The 21,295-nt window shown below is 43.6% G+C and overlaps 1 protein-coding gene across 3 annotated transcripts in view; it reads left to right on the top strand.

Moving 5' to 3' along the window:
* The window catches only part of mypn (myopalladin), a 451,051-nt gene that overhangs the window by 204,724 nt on the left and 225,032 nt on the right, over nt 1-21,295 (top strand). For all 3 annotated transcript variants that reach the window (XM_041210119.1, XM_041210117.1, XM_041210118.1), the window contains exons 7-8: nt 10,353-10,494; nt 15,212-15,235. In XM_041210119.1, the coding sequence (XP_041066053.1) occupies nt 10,353-10,494; nt 15,212-15,235 (166 nt within the window). The remainder of the gene's footprint in view (nt 1-10,352; nt 10,495-15,211; nt 15,236-21,295) is intronic.

The following is a 21,295-nucleotide window of genomic DNA, read 5'->3' as shown; positions in this document are numbered from 1 at the left end:
TTGTGGGTACACCCACAGCGCTGTTAGGAAGAGAGTTCCAGGATTTTGACCCAGCGACTGTGAAGGAACAGCGATATATTTCGAAGTCAGGATGGTGAGTGACTTGGAGGGGAACTTCCAGGTGGTGGCGTTCCCACCTATCTGCTGTCTTTGTCCTCCTAGGTGGTAATGGTTATGGGTTTGGAAGGTGCTGTCTAAGGAGCCTTGGTGAATTCCTGCAGTGCATCTTGTAGATGGTGCACACTGCTGCTACTGTGCGTTGATGGTGGAGGGAGTGAATGTTTGTGGATGTGGTGCCAATCCAGTGGACTGCTTTGTCCTGGATGGTGTCCAACTTCTTCACTGTTGTAGGAGCTGCACTCATCCAGGTAGGTGGGGAGTATTCAATCACATTCTTGACTTGTGCCATGCAGACGGTGGACAGGCTTTGGGGAGTCAGGAGGTGAGTTAATTGTCGCACGATCCCTAGCCTCTGACCTGCTCTTGTAGCTACAGTAATTATATGGCTAGTCCAGTTCAGTTTCTGGTCAATGATAACCCCCAGGATGTTGATAGTGGGGGATTCAATGATGGTAATGCCATTGAACATCAAGGGCTGATGGTTGGATTCTCTCTTGTTGGAGATGGTCATTGCCTGATACTTGTGTGGTGTGAATGTTACTTGCCACTTGTCAGCCCAAGCCTGGATATTGTCCAGGTCTTGCTGTATTTGGACATGGACTGCTTCAGTAGCTGAGGAGTCGCAAATGGTGCTGAACATTGTGCAATCATCAGTAAACATCCCCACTTCTGACCTTATGATGGAAGAAAAGTCATTGGTGAAGCAGCTGAAGATGGTTGGGCCGAGGACACTATCCTGAGGAACTCCTGCAGTGATGCCCTGGAGCTGAGATGACTGACCTCCAACAATCACAACCATCTTCCTTTGTGCTAGGTATGACTCCAACCACCTGATAGTTTCCCCCTGATTCCCATTGACTCCAGTTTTGCTAGGGCTCCTTGATGCCGCACTTGGTCAAAGGCTGTAATGAGGTCAGGAGCTGAGTGGCCCTGGCGGAACCCAAACTGGGCATCAGTGAGCAGGTTATTGCTAAGCAAGTGCCACTTGATAGCACTGTTGGTGACCCCTTCCATTACTTGACTGATGAGAGTAGGCTGATGGGGAGGTAATTGGCTAGATTGGATTTGTCCTGCTTTTTGTGTACAGGACACACCTGGGCAATTTTCCACATTGCTGGGTAGATGCCAGTGTTGTAGCTATACTGGAACAGCTTGGCTAGGGGCGTGGCAAGTTCTGGAACACAAGTCTTCAGTACTATTGCCAGAATGTTGTCAGGGCCCTTAGCCTTTGCACTATCCAGTGCCTTCAGCCATTTCTTGGTTTCACGTGGAGTGAATTGAATTGGCTGAAGACTGGCACCTCTGATGCTGGGGACCTCCTGAGGAGGCCGAGATGGATCATTCACTCGGCACTTATGGCAGAAGATTGTTGCAAATCAGCCTCCTTCAGCCTTATTTCTTGCACTGATGTGCTGGGCTCCCCCATCATTGAGGATGGGGATATTTGTGGAGCCACCTCCCCCAGTGAGTTGTTTAATTGTGCACCACCATTCACGACTGAATGTGGCAGGACTGCAGAGCTTAGATCTGAACAATTGGCTGAGGAATCGCTTACCTCTGTCTATCACTTGCTGCTTATGCTGTTTGGCACACAAGTAGCTCTTTTATAGCTTCACCAGGTTAACACCTCATTTTTATGTATGCCTTGTGCTGCTTCTGGCATGCCCTCCTGCACTCTTCATTGAACCAGGGTTGATGCCTTGGCTTGATGGTAATGGTAGAGTGGGGGAAACGCTGGGTCATGAGGTTACAGGTTGTGTTTGAGTACAATTCTGCTGCTGCTGATGGCCCACAGTGCCTCATGGATGCCCAGTCTCGAGTTGCTAGATCTGTTCGAAATCTATCTCATTTAGCACAGTGGTAATGCCAAACAACACGATGGAGGGTATCCTCAATGTGAAGGTGGGACTTTGCCTCCACAATGACTGTGCGGTGGTCACTCCTACCAATACTGTCATGGACAGATGCATCTGCAGCAGGCAGGGTGGTGAAGATGAGGTCAAGTATGTTTTTCCCTCTTGTTGGTTTCCTCACCACCTGCCACAGACCCAGCCTAGCAGCTATGTCATTTAGGACTCAGCCACATCGGTCAGCAGTGGTACTATCAAGCCACTCTTGGTGATCGACATTGAAGTCCCCCACCCAGAGAACATTTTCTGCCCTTGCCACCCTCAATGCTTTCTCCAAAATGTTCAACATGGAGGAGCACCGATTCATCAGCTGAGAGAGGGTGGTATGTGGTAATCAGCAGGAGGTTTCCTTGCCCATGTTTGACCTGATGCCACGAGACAGAGTCAATGTTGATGACTCCCAGGGCAACTCCCTCCTGACTGTATACCACTGTGCAGCCACCTCTGTGGGACAGGACATACCCAGGGATGGTGATGGTGGAGCAAGGTATTGTTCTGTCAGGATGACTATGTCAGGCTGTTGCTTGACTAATCTGTGAGACAGCTCTCCCAATTTTGGCACTAGCCCCCAGATGTTAGTAAGGAGGACTTGCAGGGTCAGTAGGGCTGCGATTGCCGTTGTCATTTCCGGAACCTTGATCGATGCCAGGTGGTCCGTCCGGTTTCATCCCTTTTTTGTGTCTTTGTAGCGGTTTTCACCTTTCGATAAAAGACAAAGTAAAAAGATCAGGGAAGCTGCTGTTTTAGCCAATACTTATGATATTTCACATGCACAGTTAAGTGCAGGAAAAGGTTCACATGGAAATCAACAGGGAAGATGTAGATTTAGAAAACCTAGTGATGGTAAAAATGTTAGTAATAAGGATCAAACTGAAGGATGCCAGTCAATTAAAGACGGAAAATAGAGTTGAAGGATGGAAATTGTTATGTTGCCATTGTAATAAGGTGGGAGAGAGAGCCAGAGATGGATGGAGATAGCTGGAGCTGGTTAAATTGTTGAGATAGCTGGAGCACTGTGCTGGAGGAGGATGCAGCTTGAATCACCCATCCTGTCAAGCCAGAAAAGGCTTGGGCTGCAGCAAGCAGTTTTAGTCTGAAGTGAATTCCACCACAGAGTGGAAGAGGGTAAAGGTCATGTGGTACACCGCTATTGAAGCCACAGCAGTTTGCCTTGTCTAATATTACTGGATTTCATATTTAAACATCCATAAAGAAGTGTTGCCCGGAAGGTGTTTACTTGTGGATTTGACCAAGTAGAGAGTTTTGGGGCAATGATTTGTAAGACTACCCTTAATAGTGTAACAGTAATCTTGTGTGCTTAAATTTTCTTTTATTTTTTGTTAATAAAACTTTTACTTTTAATTTTAAAAAACCCAGGCGTGTTACTGGACCTCTTACTGCTGAAAATAGTACGTTGTTTTCTCGTTTTCAGAACACATAAAAAGGTTTGGCCCGTAAGCCAAGCTTCCCTCTGGGACTTGGTTTGCGCAGCAATTAACACCAGCTATGGTCATAACACAACTGTCAGGTTTATTATTGAGTTATTTTAATATGTTGCCTTAAAACACTGAATTCACACTGATTAAAAAAAGGTCCCACAAACTACAGGAATTGAGGACATATGTTAAATCCAGATGGGCTAATTGTGTGCTTTGTCACAGCTCACAGTATATTCAAAACTAATCCAATGAGTGTCATTTATCTCTTCCTAAACCTATATATTAGCCAGGATGAGATCTATTCATTTTGAGAACAGAAAGAGGTAGCCTCTCTAGCGCTTACACTCTAAGGTAGCTGGCTTTAGTGACATATTTTCTTCTGGATTGATCTCTAAGGAGCAAGGTAACCCTTCACTTGCCTAAGAACACAGAGGAAAGGAACCAAAGGACATGGATAGTCAGGAGTTTTGAACAGAGGCACATGAAACACAGAGGTTGAAGGAGGGGGATTCATTTTAAACCCCCAAAATGTGTCGGGAGATGTGAAGATTTTTAAAATCTCAGATCCAACCCTAATCCAACTTCAACCCTCCAATTTGCAGATTTAATGGAGGTGGATTAGGGGACAGGCAGCCAAACAACTCTCAAAATGGGTTAGTCATTTAACACAAGAAATAGGAGCAGGAATAGAGCCTGCTGCACCATTTAATATGATCATGGCTGATCTTGGGCTTCAACTCCACCTTCCTGCCCGCTGCCCATATCCCTTAATCCCCTGAGAGATCAAAAATCTGTCTATCCCAGCCTTAAATGTATTCAATGATGGAACATCCACAACCCTCTGAGGTAGAGAATTCCAAAGATTCACAATCCTTTGAATGGAGAAATTTCTCCTCATCTCAGTCCTGAGTGATCAGTCCCTTATCCTGAGCCAGTGCCCTCCCCCCCGTGTTTTAGATTCCCCAACCAGTGGAAACAATCTCTCTGCGCCACCCTATCAAACCCCTTCAGAATCTTCTATGTTTCAATGAGATCACCTCTCATTCTTTTAAACTCCAGAGAATATAAGCCCAATTTACTCAGCCTCTCATCAAAGGACAACCCCCTCATCCCAGGGACCAATTTACTGAATCTTCACTGTTCTGCCTCCAATGCTAATATATATCCTTTTTTAAATGTGGAGACCAAAACTGCACATAGTGCTTCAGATGTGGTCTCACCAAAACCCTGTACAACTGTAACAAGACTTCTTTATTCTTGTACTCCAATCCTCTGGCAATAAAGGCCAACATGCCATTTGTCTTCCTAAGTGCTTGCTGCACCTGCATGCTAACTTTCTGCATTCCTTGTACAGGCACACCCAAGTCTCTTTGAACATCAACACTTACCAGCTTCTCAACTCTTAAAAAATATTCTGCTTTTTCATTCTAATGACCAAAGCGAATGGCTTCACGCTTCCCTACATTATACTCCATCTGCCATCTTTTGCTCACTCACATGACCTGTCTATATCTCTTTGCAGCCTCTCTGTGTCTTCACCACAGCTTACCCTTTCACCTAGCTTTGTAGCATCAGCAAACTTAGACTTTGTCTTGTGAGGGGAATTGATTACAAAAGTATGGAGATTATGCTTCAGTTGCACAGGGCATTGGTGAGACCACATCTGCAGTATTGTGTGCAGTACTGGTCACCTTATTTAAAGAAAGATGTAAATGCATTAGACGCAGTTCAGAGTAGGTCTACTAGACTAATACCAGGAATGGGTGGGTCGTCTTATGAGGAAAGCCTGGACAGATTAGGCTTGTATCCATTGGAGCTAGAAGAGTAAGAGGGGACTTATTTGAAACCTTTAAGAATCTGAGAGGTTCTTGACAGGGTGGATTTGGAGACGATGCCTACTCTTGTGGGAGAATCTAGAACTAGGGGTCACTGTTTAAAAATAAGGCATCGCTCATTTAAGACAGAGATGAAGAGAATTGGTTTTTCTCGAAGAGTTATGAGTCTTTGGAACTCTCTTCCTCAAAAGGTGATGGAAGCAGAGTCGTTGAGTATTTTTAAGGCAGAGCTAGACAGATTCAACAGGTTAACACCAATTAATGGACCAAATTCACCTTATGGGCTAGCATGTTAACAATGACTTTTCCTGTTGTAGCCACAGATATTCATTCCTTAATGTAGAATCTGTTACAGCCTTGCTCTGGTTGTAGAGAAAGTGGAACCACCTCTTCAATGTTTCAAGCTGAAACTTAGTGCAGTTAACAAGGGGGTGAAAGGTTAATGGGGGTAGGCAGGAATGTGGGGTTGAGGTTACTTTCAGATCAGCCATGATCTTATTGAATGGCAGAGCAGGCTCGAGGGGCCGAGTGGCCTAATCCTGCTCCTAATTCATATGTTTGTATGTCTCTTTATCTAAGTCATTAACATAGATTGTAAATAGCTGAGGCTCCAGCACTGATCATTGCGGCACTCTACTATTCACTGCCTGCCAACTTGAAAAAGCCCTGTTTATGCCCAATCTATGCTTTCTATCTGTTAACCAATTTTCAATCCACACTAAAATATTACCCCCAATTCCATGAGCCCTTATCTTACCTATTAATCTTTGGTGAGGCACCTTATCAAATGCTTTTTGAAAATCTAGGTATCTAGTTTCCCTTTATCTACCCTACTAGTTACATCCTCAAAAAACTCTAATAAAGTTTTGAAACAGGATTTCCCTTTGGTAAAACCATGTTGACTCGTTCTAATCACACCATGTTTCTTTAAGTGCATTGTTAAGATGTCCTTGATAACAGGTTCCAGCATTTTCCCAACTGATATTAGGCCAGCTGGCCTGTAGTTCACCATTTTCGTTGTCCCTCCTTTCTTGAATAACGGTGTAACATTTGCAAACTTCCAATCTAATGGGACCATTCCCGAATCTAAGGAATTTTGGAAAATCTTGGCCAGCACATCCACTATCTCTGCAGCTATCTTTTTTAGAATCCTAGGCCTTAGGCCAGCAGGCTCTGGGGATTTGTCGGATTTTAGTCCCTTAATCTTCTCCAATACAGTAAGTTCTCTCTCAATGTTGCCTCCTTAACATTGTTTTGCTCTAATGTTGTTTCTAAATAGTGTCAGTATGTCCGTTTAAGGTTGTCCATTTCATTTTAACATCGTTTGCCACAGAGTTCCTCTTCTGTTGCCTACCTGCTCACAAAAGCTTTCCCCCAGCGCTTCTGCTCTTGCCCTTAGTGTTTCTTCCCCTTGCTGCCACCCTTGGCTCCTGGCATTGCTTCCTGCCCTGGCTCCCAGGCCTTGCCTCCTGCTTTTGCTGCCCGGCCTCCCCTCCTCTCCCAGGCTTTGCCTCCCACCCTCTGCTATTACCTTAGGCCCCAGGGTCAGCTCTTCTTCCCCCAGCTGCTCGCTCTGCTGCTATCCTCGCTGCTGGCTCCGCCCCCCATGCTGAACTCCTTGGCTCTATCCAGTGATGGAAGGTTGGTCAGTGCGGGTAGTTCTTATAACGTCAATGACCAACGTCTGCCACTAGATGGAGCCTGGTCAAGCTAAAACTATGGTGAATTATTTTTTATTGGATACTGTATTGTACAATATATCGTTTATATTTAGTGATATGCTTTATTTTGCAAGTTATTTCAGCTAGATATGCACAGTACTGCACATGTACAATACTATATTTCAACTTGTACAAAGTTTTGTCCAGGCAAGAAATGTCCAGAAGACCCCAACTCTGGCTTTAACATAGGTTCCCATAGGAATCAATGATTCACTTGTAAGTGGTTTCACTTAAAGCCGTGATTTTCAGGAACGAAGCCACAACTTTAAGTGAAGGACCAATGTTTACTTTAGCTACTGTCCTTTTTATATACTTATAAAAGCTCTAATAATCTGTTTTTATATTCTGGTTAGTTTACTCTCAGATTCTATTTTTTTCCCTTTTTATCAACTTTTTGGTGGCCCTTTATTGGCCTCTAAAACACTGCCAAACCTCAGACTTGCTGCTATTTTTTGAAACATTGTAAGCATCTCTTTTTAACCTAATACTATCCTTAACTTCCTGAGTGAGTCACGAATGGGTCCTTCTTTTGAGTTTTTGTTCTTCAGCGGAATGTATATTTGTTGAACATTTTGAATTGTTTCTTTACATGTTTTCCACTGTTCATTTACCATCATACCTTTTAATTTATTTACCCAGTTAGTTTTAGCCAGTTCTCCTTACAGGTTTAACCCTGACCGATTGAGTTTCCCAGGCCTCAGGAAAGCTGGCAGCTCAAGGGAGGTGTGGACAGATTTGGGGTAAAATTAAGTGCTCTGACAGCACTGCTTGTGACTAGAGGAAGCAGGAATGTTCCCTCTCAGCCCACCTAGCTATCACCTTTCCAGACATTGGACAACCCAACCACGTCTTTCCACTATCAATAGAGGTTCCATGTTTGTAGCTCACATCAGTATAGAGACAACAGTGCAATGGTTGTTATTACAGACATTCTGACCTCCATGCACTGCACTCTTACCTCCCTGTGGCATCCCAACCTCACCACGGCCGGTTGACCTATGGCGCCTCTCCAGCTGCAGTGCCTCCACCTCGTATCTGGTCAAGATTAGAAGATGGGTTGAACCTCCGCCAATCCGCAATCTTTCAGCATTGTTGTGGGATGTCTTCTGAACGGAGAGAGGAGCATTGATTAGTCCACCCTGTACCTGCACTGCCAATGCAGCCTGACCAACCCCACCTCGCAGGGCTCAGCCTATTCATAACCCTGGAGGTACAAGACACTCATTTCAAACTGCCGGGGTACAATTCCTTGCCAGATGCTGCCTCATTGACATTTGCCACTCATACTCTAAAAACTCTGGGTTGGGGGGGGCGCTGCTCCTAACTTCTATGCTTGGTGACCCATGCCAACACAGTACTCACCCTTCCCAGTCACAGGAGATCATTGAAGCGCTTACAGCACTGCACCCGTGTGAGCCTCAGCACATCTTGGGAGCTCACCCTAGACGTCACCTCCTCCCAGGCATTTTTGGTGAGATGGGAGGGCCTCTTCCTCCTGTCATTGGGGACAAGTATATCCCGGCATGCTGCCACATCCTCCAGGAGGGTAGTGAGACACTTGTCGGAAAAACACGGGGCCGACTGCCCTTCCACCTGCCGTGTTCAGCACTGACGTTCTCCATAACTACAGTCCTCTGAGTCAATGGCAGCCTTCACATGGCTGCCGCGGCCGCTTTTGAATCGGCCGCCAGGTCGCCATTGGACCCAGCGGACATTGAGCCCTTGCCCGCCCTTCTCGCTGATGCCAGAGTCACATATTACCCTGGGCGGGTCTTAATAGGCCTGCCTATGTAAATTGGTGATGCAGAGCCGATCACGGGTGGCAGTCAGGTTCCCAACTGCCCCTGCCCGCTCCCACCGAGCCCGCCCTACCAATGTAAAACCCTGGCCATTGGGAAGGTGGTTGTTAGTACATTTCAGCATTTCTTTGCATGTGTAATGTTGGTTTGGTTTCATTCATTGAAATCAGAAGGTGTCTTGGATGAAAATGCAATTTAGATGTCAAGAAGAAAGAAGGTCCCTCATTAAAAGTGGTAGTTGTGTTTGATAAAGCAATGGACCAATCTATGGGGAAGGTGAAAGATTAATCTTTGCCCCCTTTCTCCCTGTTTCTCTAGTTGAGAATGATTCTGTCCAATGTTTGTTATTGCTTTGATATAACAATATTACTGGCCCTTTGCGAGTCTAATGACTAAACTTGAAGTAACCCCTCAGTTTCAGCAACTTTGACTTCTTGCTACCAAGTCAGAAAAGTATGCTGGCATTCTGGGAGTTTGGGCAGAATTCTTACCTTGATGGGCAGGCTGGCCCCACCGGCTCAGTGGCAGGCGGGCGCCCAGCGGCCTGCTCAACAGGAAGCGCTATGCGCTCCCTGTGCAGGGGGTGGAGGGAATCCCCATCTGTCAAAGTGTGCTCTTTCGTGCATGTGTTCACTGCTCCCTGAGGCAAAGTCCTGTCTCAGGGAGATTCGTGACAGGTAAGTAAACTCTAAAAATAAATAAATATTAAAATTATTAACATGTCCCCCTCAGGTGACAATGTCACACGAGATGGGACATGTTAATAATAAACACATAAAATTTATTAAATTTTAAAAAAACAGACATGAAAATTCATCCCGCCAGTGGATGAAGTTTCATTAATAATCTGCAGCCCGTTGGGGCTCCTGGCCTGCCTGCCAGCCTTAAAGTTGGCCGGGCAGGGTGTTTCATAAGGTTACTTAGCCTGTCAATGGCCTTAATTGGCAATTGACAGGTCGGCGGGCGGACAGCTGATTTCGCCGTCTGCCCGCCTTCATGAATATTTAAAGGGACCGAGATGACGTCGGGGTTCTCCCGACAGCATCCCACATCATTTTCCTCTTGGCGACCGGGCCCCGCCCCCAAATCACCAAGTGGAACATCCTGGCTTTTGTATCATGATCTGATTTTCTATCAAAAACAAATTGTAACTTAAAACAAATACCTCTTCTCAGCCAACCCAGTGAAAATCTTAAAATATAAGGATATAGCAATTTGTCAGTGTATTTATCTACCTCTCAAACACTTATTATCTAACTGTCCTGCTATTATCCATCTATATTTTCATTCATCCAATCCATGTGTTTATTTAAACAGGAATTGGATTTTTTTCTGTAATTATCTCTCTTTCCCATATATCAGTGTGTTGTGACAATAACAGCTGGTTATAGTTACAATTATTCAAAAGATATCTTATGAACTAAAATACGAAAAGGGCACCTGGAGTACATTGACACTCTTTTGTGAAGCAATAATGTAAATACTTAGCCAAGAAAAAAACTTTAATTAACATGTACATGATTTGCAGCCGCTGCAAGAAGTGACAGCTAAAGAAGGGCAGCTGGTCGTGTTGGAATGCCGTATTAAAGGAGTACCTTTCCCGAAAATGGAATGGTACAGAGAAGAAACTTTAATAGAAGATTCCCCTGATTTTCGAATCCTGCAGAAGAGTAAGTATTGTGTATTATAGTAATGATTAATGAACACACCTAATATAACTCAAAACAAAAACAGAATTACCTGGAAAAACTCAGCAGGTCTGGCAGCATCGGCGGAGAAGAAAACAGTTGACGTTTCGAGTCCTCATGACCCTTCAACAGAACTGATCTTTCTTTACAAGGAGAGGGAAATATAAGCTGGTTTAAGGAGCGGGGGGGTGGTGTTTGGATAGGAGCAGATCATCAAAAGATGTCACAGACAAAAGAACAAAAGAACACAGAGGTGTTGAAGTTGGTGATATTATCTAAACAAATGTGCTAATTAAGAATGGATGGTAGGGCACTCAAGGTATAATAATAATAATTTTTAAATCTTTTATGCTCCCCCACCCCCACTAGAGCTATACCTTGAGTGCCCTACCATCCATTCTTAATTAGCACATTCGTTTAGATAATATCACCAACTTCAACACCTCTTTGTTCTTTTGTCTGTGACATCTTTTGATGATCTGCTCCTATCCTAACACCCCCCCTCCACTTCTCCCTACTTCTCCCCCCTTAAACCAGCTTATATTTCCCTCTCCTTGTAAAGATAGATCAGTTCTGTTGAAGGGTCATGAGGACTCGAAACGTTAACTATTTTCTTCTCCGCCGATGCTGCCAGACCTGCTAAGTTTTTCCAGGTAATTCTGTTTTTGTTTTGGATTTCCAGCATCCGCAGTTTTTTGTTTTTATATTTTTTTTTACACCTAATATAACTGTTCATTCTAGAATCATATTGTATTAATTGGAAGGCTATATAGAGATTAATTTGAAAGTTTGTAAGTCTAATTGTTTATGTATTCTGGATAACTTTAAGCACATTGCTTAAAGGCAAATTTTCTGAAGGGAAAAATCCAACGCGACAAAACAGTGTAGTGATGCAGATAAAAACAAACAGAGTGGGACAGAAAGGGACAGAAAGTTTAACAGTAATTGTGCATCAGCGAATAAGGCCCATACAAGGGGTGGTAGTAAAAAACAAAATTAAAGGCTCTTTACCTGAATGCGTGAAGCATCCGCAATAAAATAGATGAACCAGTGGCACAAATAGCAGTAAATAGTTTATCAGCATTACAGAGACATGGCTACATGGTGACCAAGGTTGGGAAATAAATATTCCAGGGTGCACAATATTTTGAAAAGACAAACAGAATGCCAAAGGAGGAGAGGTAGCCCTGTTAGTAAAGAACGACATTAGGACATTAGTGAGAAAGGATCTTTGCTCAGAAGATCATGAAGTAGAATCAGTACAAGTATGAGATTAGGAATAGCAAGAGTCAGAAAACACTGATTGGAGTATTTTGTAGGCCCCTAAAATAGTTATACTGTTGGTCAAAGCATTAAACAAGAAATTATTGGAGCATATAACAAAGGCAATGTAATAATTATGGGAGACTCTCCATATATAGACTGGATCAGTCAAATGAAAATGAGTTTGTAGACTGTTTTTGTGACGGTATCCTGGAGCAATAATTTGTGGAACCAACAAGGGATAAAGCTATTTTGAATCCAGTACTGTGTAATGAGGCAGGGTAAATTTCTCATTTCATAGTAAAAGACCCGCTGGGAAATAGTGATCATAATACATTCGAATTCCATGTTAAGTTTGAAGCTACATGCTCCAATCACAAGCAAGAATCTTAAACTTAAACAAAAAGCTAATTACATAGGTTTGAGAGGAGAACTGGCTAAGGCTGATTGGGAAAATAGACTAAATGGCATGGTAGTAAATGAACAGTGAGAAGCAATTCAAAATATTCTACAAAAATGCCTTCCATTGAAAAACAAGATCTCAGCAAGAAAGATCCATATGTGGCTTCCTGAGGAAGTTAAGGATAGTGTTAAATTAAAAGATGAGGCTTATAAGGTTGCAAAAAACATTAGCAAACTTGAGGATTGGGAGTGTATTAGAAACCAGCAGAGGGCCACCAAAAAGTTAATCAAAAAGGGAAAAAATAGAATATGGGAGTGAAATAGCCAGAAATATGAAAACAAATTGTAAGAGTATATAAAAGGAAGAGAGTAGCAAAAGTAAACGTTAGTCCCTTAGAAGCAGAGGTAGGAGATATTATCATGGGAAATGAGGAAATGGCAGTGACATTGAACAAATATTTTGTGTCTGTCTTCACAGTAGAAGACACCACTTGCATGCCAGATTTAGAGGGTAACCATGGCGCTAAAAAGTGAGGAAATTAAGAAAATTAATATAAGAGAAAAAGTACTGGAGAAACTTAAAGGTCTAAAATCAGACAAAACCCTCAGGACTTGATGGCCTACATGCTAGGGTTCTAAAGAGATAGCTGCAGTGGCAATGATTTTCCAAAATTCTGGAATGGTCCCAGCAAGCTAGAAGTTAGCAAATGTGACACTGCTATTCAACAAAGGAGGGAGGAAACAAGGAACTGTTTTCTACAGGCCATTAGCCTGACATTGGTTATCTGGAAAATGCTGCAATCTATTATTTAAGAAATCTGAACAAAGTACTTAGAAAATTATAGTATGATCAGATAGAATCAACATGGTTTTATAAAAGGGAAATTGTGTTTTGACAAATTTATTAGAGTTCTTTGAGGATGTAACAAGCAATGTAGGCAAAGGGAACCAGTAGATGTAGTATATCTGAATTTCCAAAAGGAATTTGATAAGGTGCCTCCCAAAAATTAATAGGCAAGATGAGTGCTCATGGAATTGGGGTTAATATATTAGCATGGCAAGAGGATTGCTTAATGCACAGGAAGCAAAGAGTAAGCATAAATGGGGCATTCCCTAGGTGGCAGACTGTGACTAGTGGAGTGCCGCAAGGATCAGTTTTTGGGCCTTAGCTATCAACAAAGCTAGGTGGAAATGTAAGTTGTGAAGAGGACACAGAAAGACTGCAAAGAATTATAGACAGGTTAAGTGAGTGGGCAGCAGAATAGCAGATGGAGTATAATGTGAGGAGGTTATTCATTTTGGTCTTAAGAATATAAAAGCAGAATATTTTTTAAAAGAAACTTGTAAATATTGATGTTCAGGGACACTTGGGTGTGCTCGTACACAAGGAACATAGAAAGTTAGCAGGAAGGTGCAGCTAGCAATTAAGAAGACAAATGGCACATTGGCCTTTATTGATTTGTTAGTTGTGGGATCACTTAGCTTTGTCTATAATGTGCTGCTTCTGCTGTTTAGCAGGCTTGCAGTCTTGTGTTGTAGTTTCACTACTTTGGCACCTCATTGATTTAATGGTAATGTTAGAATGAGGACTATGCCAGGCCATGAAGTTACAAATTGTAGTGGAGTATAATTCTGCTGCTGATGGCCTACTGCATTCCATGGATGTCCAGTTTTGAGCTGCTAAATCTGGTCTGAATCTACCTTACTTAGCAAGGTAGTAGTGTCACACAACACCAATGGCAGGTATCCTCAGTCTGAACACAGGGCTTTGTCTTCACAATAACTGTGTGGTGGTCTCTCCTACCATTGCTGTCATGGATAGATGCATCTGCAACAGGTGGATCGGTGAACAAGGGTATTTTCTTCGTATTGCTTTATCAACACCTGCTTCAGGCCCAAATTGGCAGCTACATCATTCATGGCTTAGCATCATTATGTACCAAGTTCACTACCGAGCCAAATTGGTGATGGATATTGAAATTCCTTCCCCCCCACCCCCCACTCAACCAGATTTCATTCTGTACTCTTGCTACCCTCAATGCCTCTTCCAAGTGGTGTTTAACATGGTGGAATACTGATTCATCAGTTGAGGGAGAGTGTGGTAGGGTAGTAATGGATAGGAGGCTTCCTTATGCATGTTTGACCTGATGACTTCTTGGGTTTCAGAGTCAATTGTGAGGATTCCCAGAGCCGCTCCTCTCTGACTGTGCTGCCACCTCTGGTAGATCTGTCCTGCCAGTGGGGTAGAACATAAATAGGAATGGTGCTGAAGGAGTCTGGGACATTGGCTGTAGGTATGATTCTGCGAGTATGACTACGTCAGATTATTAATTGACCAGTCTCTTGGCCTGCTCTTCCAATTTTGGCACAAGTTGCAAGATGTTAGTGAGGAGGACTTTGCAAGATTGACTTAGGAGCATGTGTCATATTCGATATCTAGGTCGATACTGACTGGTGTCCCCAGTTTATTGTTCTTAGACTTTTCTGTATTGGTTTGATACAACTGGGTAGTTTGCTGGGTTATTTCATTAGGCAGTTAAAAGTCAACCACGTTGCTATGGGTCTAGAATCACATGTAGGCCAGATCAGGTAGGATGGCAGATTTCCTTCCCTAAAGAGCATTATGGGTTTTTAAAACAACAATCAGTTAATTTCATGGTCACCATTATTTATACTAGCTTTTTATTTCATATGTATTAATTGCATTTAAAATTCCCTGTCGAGATTTGAACTCATGTCGCTAGAGCATTCGTCCAGGACTCTGGATTATTAGTCCCATAACATTATCCCTATGCCATTGTTCCTGATTTGAAAATATGTTTTTTGACAACACATTTGAAATATTTTCAAATTTCTAGCCTTAAAACCATTCCAAAATGGTTGGCAGATTCAACTGAATTAAAATTTGCAAAGCTACATTTTTAGTTTGTAAATCTTAATTGTTATTAAATGCTTCTTTTGAAAAATGTTGTCCAGATGATAAAATTCCTAATAAATTTATTGTCTCTTTTCTATTTCCTTGTTATTTATTTAGAACCACGGTCAATGAGTGATTCAGGTAAGTGGCTGCACCTTTCGGGGGTTCTTAGTCATTTTTATTGAGTAGGGCCTTCAACAAAGCTAGCCAGAAATTGAATGGTTCACAAATTTTCCTAAGGAAGGGGAAATACCAGTGTCCACTGTGCATTTTTTTTCTTGTGAATTCACTTGTACAATCATAGGGTGAAACTAGAAACAAATCGAACAAGGGTCGGGTCTCAGAGTGAGCCACAAGCTTTTCTAGAAATGCAGGAAGATTATGTACTATCAGCCAAGTCATGATAGTTTTCAACAGCACATATACTTTGTGAAGTTATTAAAGCTGTACAGCACACAACAACATTACAGTTATATTGTAAATGCAGCCCAAATCCAAATTTAGTGCCAATTTGACAGTTAAGTGCATGGAGCAAGACTCCCTACATTATGGGTGAATTTGTACTTTGAGAGGTAGGGAAGGAAGCCTCATTTGAAAGAGCATGGGTACAAGAATTGGTGGGGATGTGGGGCAATAGATTTGTAATCCTATCTTCAATATGCACCCCCTTTGTATGTGCTGGGAATCCAGTTGTGTTGAATTTAATCATGTCATTACATAAGTGATCTGCAGAGAGAGCTTAGACTTGGAGGTAATATCATTGTTCATTTTTCAGTGTGGCTGCTGGAAAGAATGTGTGGGGAGGGGAATTTTAACACCAAAGAATGCCTTGCCCATAAATGTAAAGACCATCACCACTGCCCCCAATTTCTTTATCTCTGACTCCTTTCAGTTCTAGAGTCCGTCAGTTGCCTGCACACAAATGTCTAAGGCAGGCAAGTCAGTTTCTCAAAGTATGACAATAGCAGAATAAATGGGCAGTTGTTTTCACTTGTCTGGATTCCAGGGTTCTGAGTGCTATTGATTGTATATACATTTCAATCCAAGGGCCGTCACATAGAATTACACAGCAGGAATCCATTTGCTCCATTGGCCCGTGTTGGCTCTTTTAAAGAGCAGCCATGCTTAGTTTCATATTCCCACTTCTTTGTTCATAACCCTGTCAGTTCTTTATCCTCAAGTATCTGTCCAACTCCCTGTTAAAATTATTTATGCAATCAGCTTCCACTACCTTTCCAGACAGACCGTTCCAGATCTAGACTACTCTCCGAGTGGAAGCATTTCTCCTCATTTCCCTTTTGTGTTCAAGTATTGACCCGCTTGCCAGAGAGAATAGTTTTTCTCTATCTACTCTAATAAAACCTTTCATCATCTGAAAACCTTTACTGAGTCATCTTTTAAACTTCTTAGCTCCATGGAGAGCAGTTCTAACTTTTCCAACCTCTCCTCATAACTGAAGCCCCTTATCCCCGGTAATATCCTGGTAAACCTCTTCTGTGTCCTAAGGCCTTTACGTATTTCCTAAATGCCTAGATTCTCCATAATACTCTAGCTGAGGTCTAACCAACGATTTATATGGGCAAGATTTTTACCTCGTTGGGTGGGCACGACGGGCTGGTCCTGGAGCGGCTGTGAAACTGACCGCCACCCACAATCGGGCCCCGACTCCGACTCCGACACTGAAAAGCTCAGTGATGCCTCGGTGGGATGGGGGTGGAGGGCAAGTGCAGAAGTCGATGCAGGTGCAGGGGAGCATGCAGTGAAAGCTCTCTGAAGGAACAGCACTGCCTCAGGGAGCTGAAGATTTTTAACATTAAAAATAAATAGTTGAAAAATAAGGAAAACATATCCCCTCTTATGACTCTGTCACATGAGCAGGGACATGTTAAAAATTAGTTTTAAAAGTTTTTATTTTTTTTAATCCCTGCCCGTGGATAAGGTTTTGCAAAATTGCAGGCTGCTTGGCCTATTCGCCGCCCGCCAACCGTAAGGTTGGATGGGCAGGGAAAAATTCAATCTAATTAATTAATTAATGGACTTAACACCCCTCTTAATTATCAGCAGGTACGCTGCCGACTTGCGCGCACCTGCCGACTGAAATATTGAGCTGGTGTGCGACACCATCGGGATACTCATCGCGTGCTATTTTTCTCCCGTTCGGGACAGGCTTGCGCCCGCCTGACTAGAGAAAGATTCTGCCCATAAAGCACTAACATGATCTCTTTTTATATTTAATTTCTCTATTTATAAACCAGAGTAACTCAATTTGCTTTCTCAGCCACCTTCTCATCCTGCCTGCCACCTTTAAGGATTTGTGTATATGGGCACCAAGGTCTCCCTGGTCATCTGCATTTTTGAAAGTCATGCCATTTATAATGTGTTGTCTTTCTATATTAATCCCCTCAACAGTGCATCAGTTGACATTTCTCTGCATTGAGCTCCATCTGCTGTTCATTTCACCATCCTGATATCTGTAACTATCCTTAGTCACTATCCACTATTTTGCCAAGTTTCATATCTGCAAACTTTATGAGGCTGTTCCTTACACCCAAGTTTAGGTTATAAAGTTAAAAAGAGTAAAACCAGTTGTGAAACCGGTTTGCAAACGTCTACTTAGCCTGGCGATGGCGGGCCACATTCACCACCATCCAACGTTGGGAACCTCACTGTGATACATCAGCATATAAGGCCAGCTCACCAGACTCACCCTGCTGGATTGTTGGCAGGAAAACATGCCCACATATTTCAAAACAGCATATTTAAAGCGTGCACTTGGTGGGCCGCACTTCACTCGGTACTTGAAGGTTTGTTTGCCTACCTTGCTTCGGACAGCACTCGCAACCATCAGCGCCAGGCTTCACAGACAGCGCCACATCACTTACAGGGGAGCTCACAGGTAGGTCTGTACCTACCAGATCAGTCATATGTGGGTGGCTTTTCAATGGCTGCAGGGCTGGGCTTGCTTGGGGAAGTGGGGAAGTGGCCTCAGGCAAGGGAAGAGGCTGCAGGATGAGGGCTGGACTGGGGAAGGAGGGTATCCCAGGGTGTGTGTGGGGGCACATGTTGATCTGTGCAAATGGCCTCAAGCTGGTGAGGCCTGAGGAGGCAGTCTCCAGAGGAGATGAGGCCAGATGGACATGTGAGGGTATGTGTGTGAGAATGGGTGGTGATGTCTCTTGAGCTGGCAGTGAGTGAGATGCCAGTGACTGTGTGATGGGCTTGAGTGTGTGCGAGTTTAGTGTGATGAGATGGTTGCCATACCCTGGCTGCATGGATGAGATTATTCATTCTCTGTATGCAATGGATGACTAATGTCTTCTGTGCAACATTGGCACTGATCACCACTGCCATTGCCCACCAAGCTGGAGTGGTAATGTTGCTGCCCCTCTTGCGGCCTGAGTAGGGGGAGAGGATGTCACAGCAGGCCTCCATGGTGTCTAGAAGGCACTTGAGGGCTACAGTCTTCCTGCCTTCGGGACCATGTCTTCTTTGCTTCAATCCTGGGCTGGAAGCACTGAACGCGGCTGTATTTTAAATGTGGTGCCTGGCGTGATGAAATGGCGAGGTGGCAGGATAATCGGAGCCTACCCGTCATTGAAACGACATGTATCCCGCGAATGCGTAATTAACGTAGTGGGTTTGGGATGGTACGGTGTGAAAGGCCAATAGGTAAAACGTCTGGGACGATTCCACCATGTGCGTCACTGACAAGGCCAGCATTTATTTCCAATTCCTAATTGACCTTGAGAAGGGACTAATGAACCACCTTCTTGAATAGCTGCAGCCTATGGTCGGGCAGGGGTGTTGTACTTCCATAGTTAAAAACCTTTTATGGATTGAATTTCAAGTGAAGCATTTTATTTTACATAATCAAAACAAGATTCTAGCATTGAAATGACAGTGCCTGCAGGATAACAATATGGGAAGACTTAATGCATTCATTTGAAATTTTTGGATACTTTTTTAACCTATTTATAATTGGCTCTGTAATAGAGCATCTCTGCCAAAACAGCAAATAAATTACAAAAGTGTAAATAATGTAGAATGGGCATTTTTTAAATAAGGCAATACAATGTCATTTCTCCACTCTCCACAAATATATTTATTTCATTCTTTAAGAATTCCACTCATACAACATACTAAAGATCATCCAGTATTTCCTGTATTTCCTGTTCAAGATCCAATGTCATCTACATTTTTTTAATTCATTCACGGGATGTGGACTTCGCTGGCTGGGCCAGCATTTATTGCCCAATCCTAGTTGCCCTTGAGAAGAAGGTGGTGAGCTGTCTTCTTGAACCACTGCAGTCCATGTGGTACATCCACAGTGCTGTTAGGGAGGGAGTCCCAGGATTTTGATCCAGCGACAGTAAAGGAATGGCGATATATTTCCAAGTCAGGATGGTGAGTGACTTGGAGGGGAACTTCAGGTTGTGGTGTTCCCATGCGTTTGCTGCCCTTGTCCTTCTATATGGTGGTGGTCATGGGTTTAGAAGGTGCTGTCTGAGGAGCCTTGACGATTTCCTGCAGTGCATCTTGTAGATGGTACACACTGCTGCCACTATGCACGGTGGTGGAGGGAGTGAATGTTTGCAGATGGGGTGCCAATCAATCAGGTTGCTTTGTCCTGGATGGTGTCAAGCTTCTTGAGTGCTGTTGGAGCTGTGCTCATCCAGGCAAGTGGATAGTATTCCAAAGTAGCCACAGTACTTGCATGGCTAGCCCAGTTCAGTTTCTGGTTAATAGTAACCCCCAGGATCTTGATGGTGGGGGATTCAGTAATGATGATGCCATTAGATGTCATGGGGCGACGGTTGGATTCTCTCTTGTTGGAGATGGTCATTGCCTGACACTTGTGTGGCGTAAATGTTACTTGCCACTTGTCAGCCCAAGCCTGGATATTGTCCAGGTCTTGCTGCATTTGGACATGGACTGCTTCAGTATCAGAGGAGTTACGAATGGTGCTAAACATTGTCATCAGCGAGCATCCCACTTCTAATCTTATGATGCAAGAAAGGTCATTGATGAAGCAGCTGAAGATGGCTGGGCCGAGGACACTACTCTGAGAAACCCGTGCAGCGAGTGCATGGCTTGCATGATTCCTGTCACAGTGTATCTTCAGAAAGAATCAGGTCCTCTGAGGATTCATCATCTTTGAGGTCTATGGACTCTTGCTTGCCTGGAGACCCTGGTGGAGAGAAAAGATATAAATTAATACTGGCAAGGTAAGTATGTTGAAGATGATCAGATCTCACTCGCTGTTGAAATCAAGCCAGCATGACAGCGTGTTGCATGCCACCTGGGCTATTGATATTTAATTGTGTCAGCAGGTGGCTGGCAGGTCTTTAATCTCACATCTCCAAGAACCAGGGACAATGAAACACCGTTGATCTCACAACTCCAGCAGTGCATGCAGGGAGGTGCAATTAAAGCAGCGTGCTACCCTTGTGAGTTCTAAATCCATTGTCACACCTTGTCTTTTTTTGCTTCAAACTCCAATCTCCTCCAATTTGCAAATTGGAATTAACCTTGTAAATATTGGAATTGAGATCATATGCGGGTCCACACCACACCTGCTGCCGTGTAATCAACCCCAAACTGGACATAAAATGATAATACATTAGAATGTCTCAGAAGAGATTCACTGACTTCTGGGTTTCCCACATGATGGGCTGGATTTAATGCAGTCCATCACAACGGGAAACATGGCAGCCAGGTCCATTTAATCACGGGAGAGGCCCACTTCAAACTTCCGGTGATGCAGATTAAGTCAGAGCATGGAAGGGGCTGTCACAGGATTCCCGATGGTGGGATATCAATTAGGCTCATTACTAAGCCAATTGACACTCATTGGGCAGAATTTTGCCGTCGGTGAGCAGGGGGTGGGGCCTGCTCGCCGACGCGTAAAATTACATGGGGTGACATCAGGGGGAACGCCCGACATCGTCCCGCCCCATTTAAATTTTCAGGAAGGTGGGGGCGCAGCAAAATCAGCTGTCCGCCCGCTGACCTGTCAATGGCCAATTGAGGCCATTGACAGGATCATTTAAACAATTAAAGGACCTGCCTGTCCAACCTTAAGGTTGGTGGGCAGGCCAGGAGCCCCAGCGGGGAATAGAAAAAACATGAAACCTCATCCACTGGCGGGATGAGGTTTCATGCAGGGTTTTAAAAAGTTTAATAAAGTTTTACTGTAATTTA

The sequence above is a fragment of the Carcharodon carcharias genome, chromosome 17 (genome assembly GCF_017639515.1).
Source record: "Carcharodon carcharias isolate sCarCar2 chromosome 17, sCarCar2.pri, whole genome shotgun sequence".
Classification (NCBI taxonomy): domain Eukaryota; kingdom Metazoa; phylum Chordata; class Chondrichthyes; order Lamniformes; family Lamnidae; genus Carcharodon; species Carcharodon carcharias.
The sequence above is the reverse complement of the archived record's forward strand: the minus strand, read 5'-3'. Positions and strand labels throughout refer to the sequence as shown.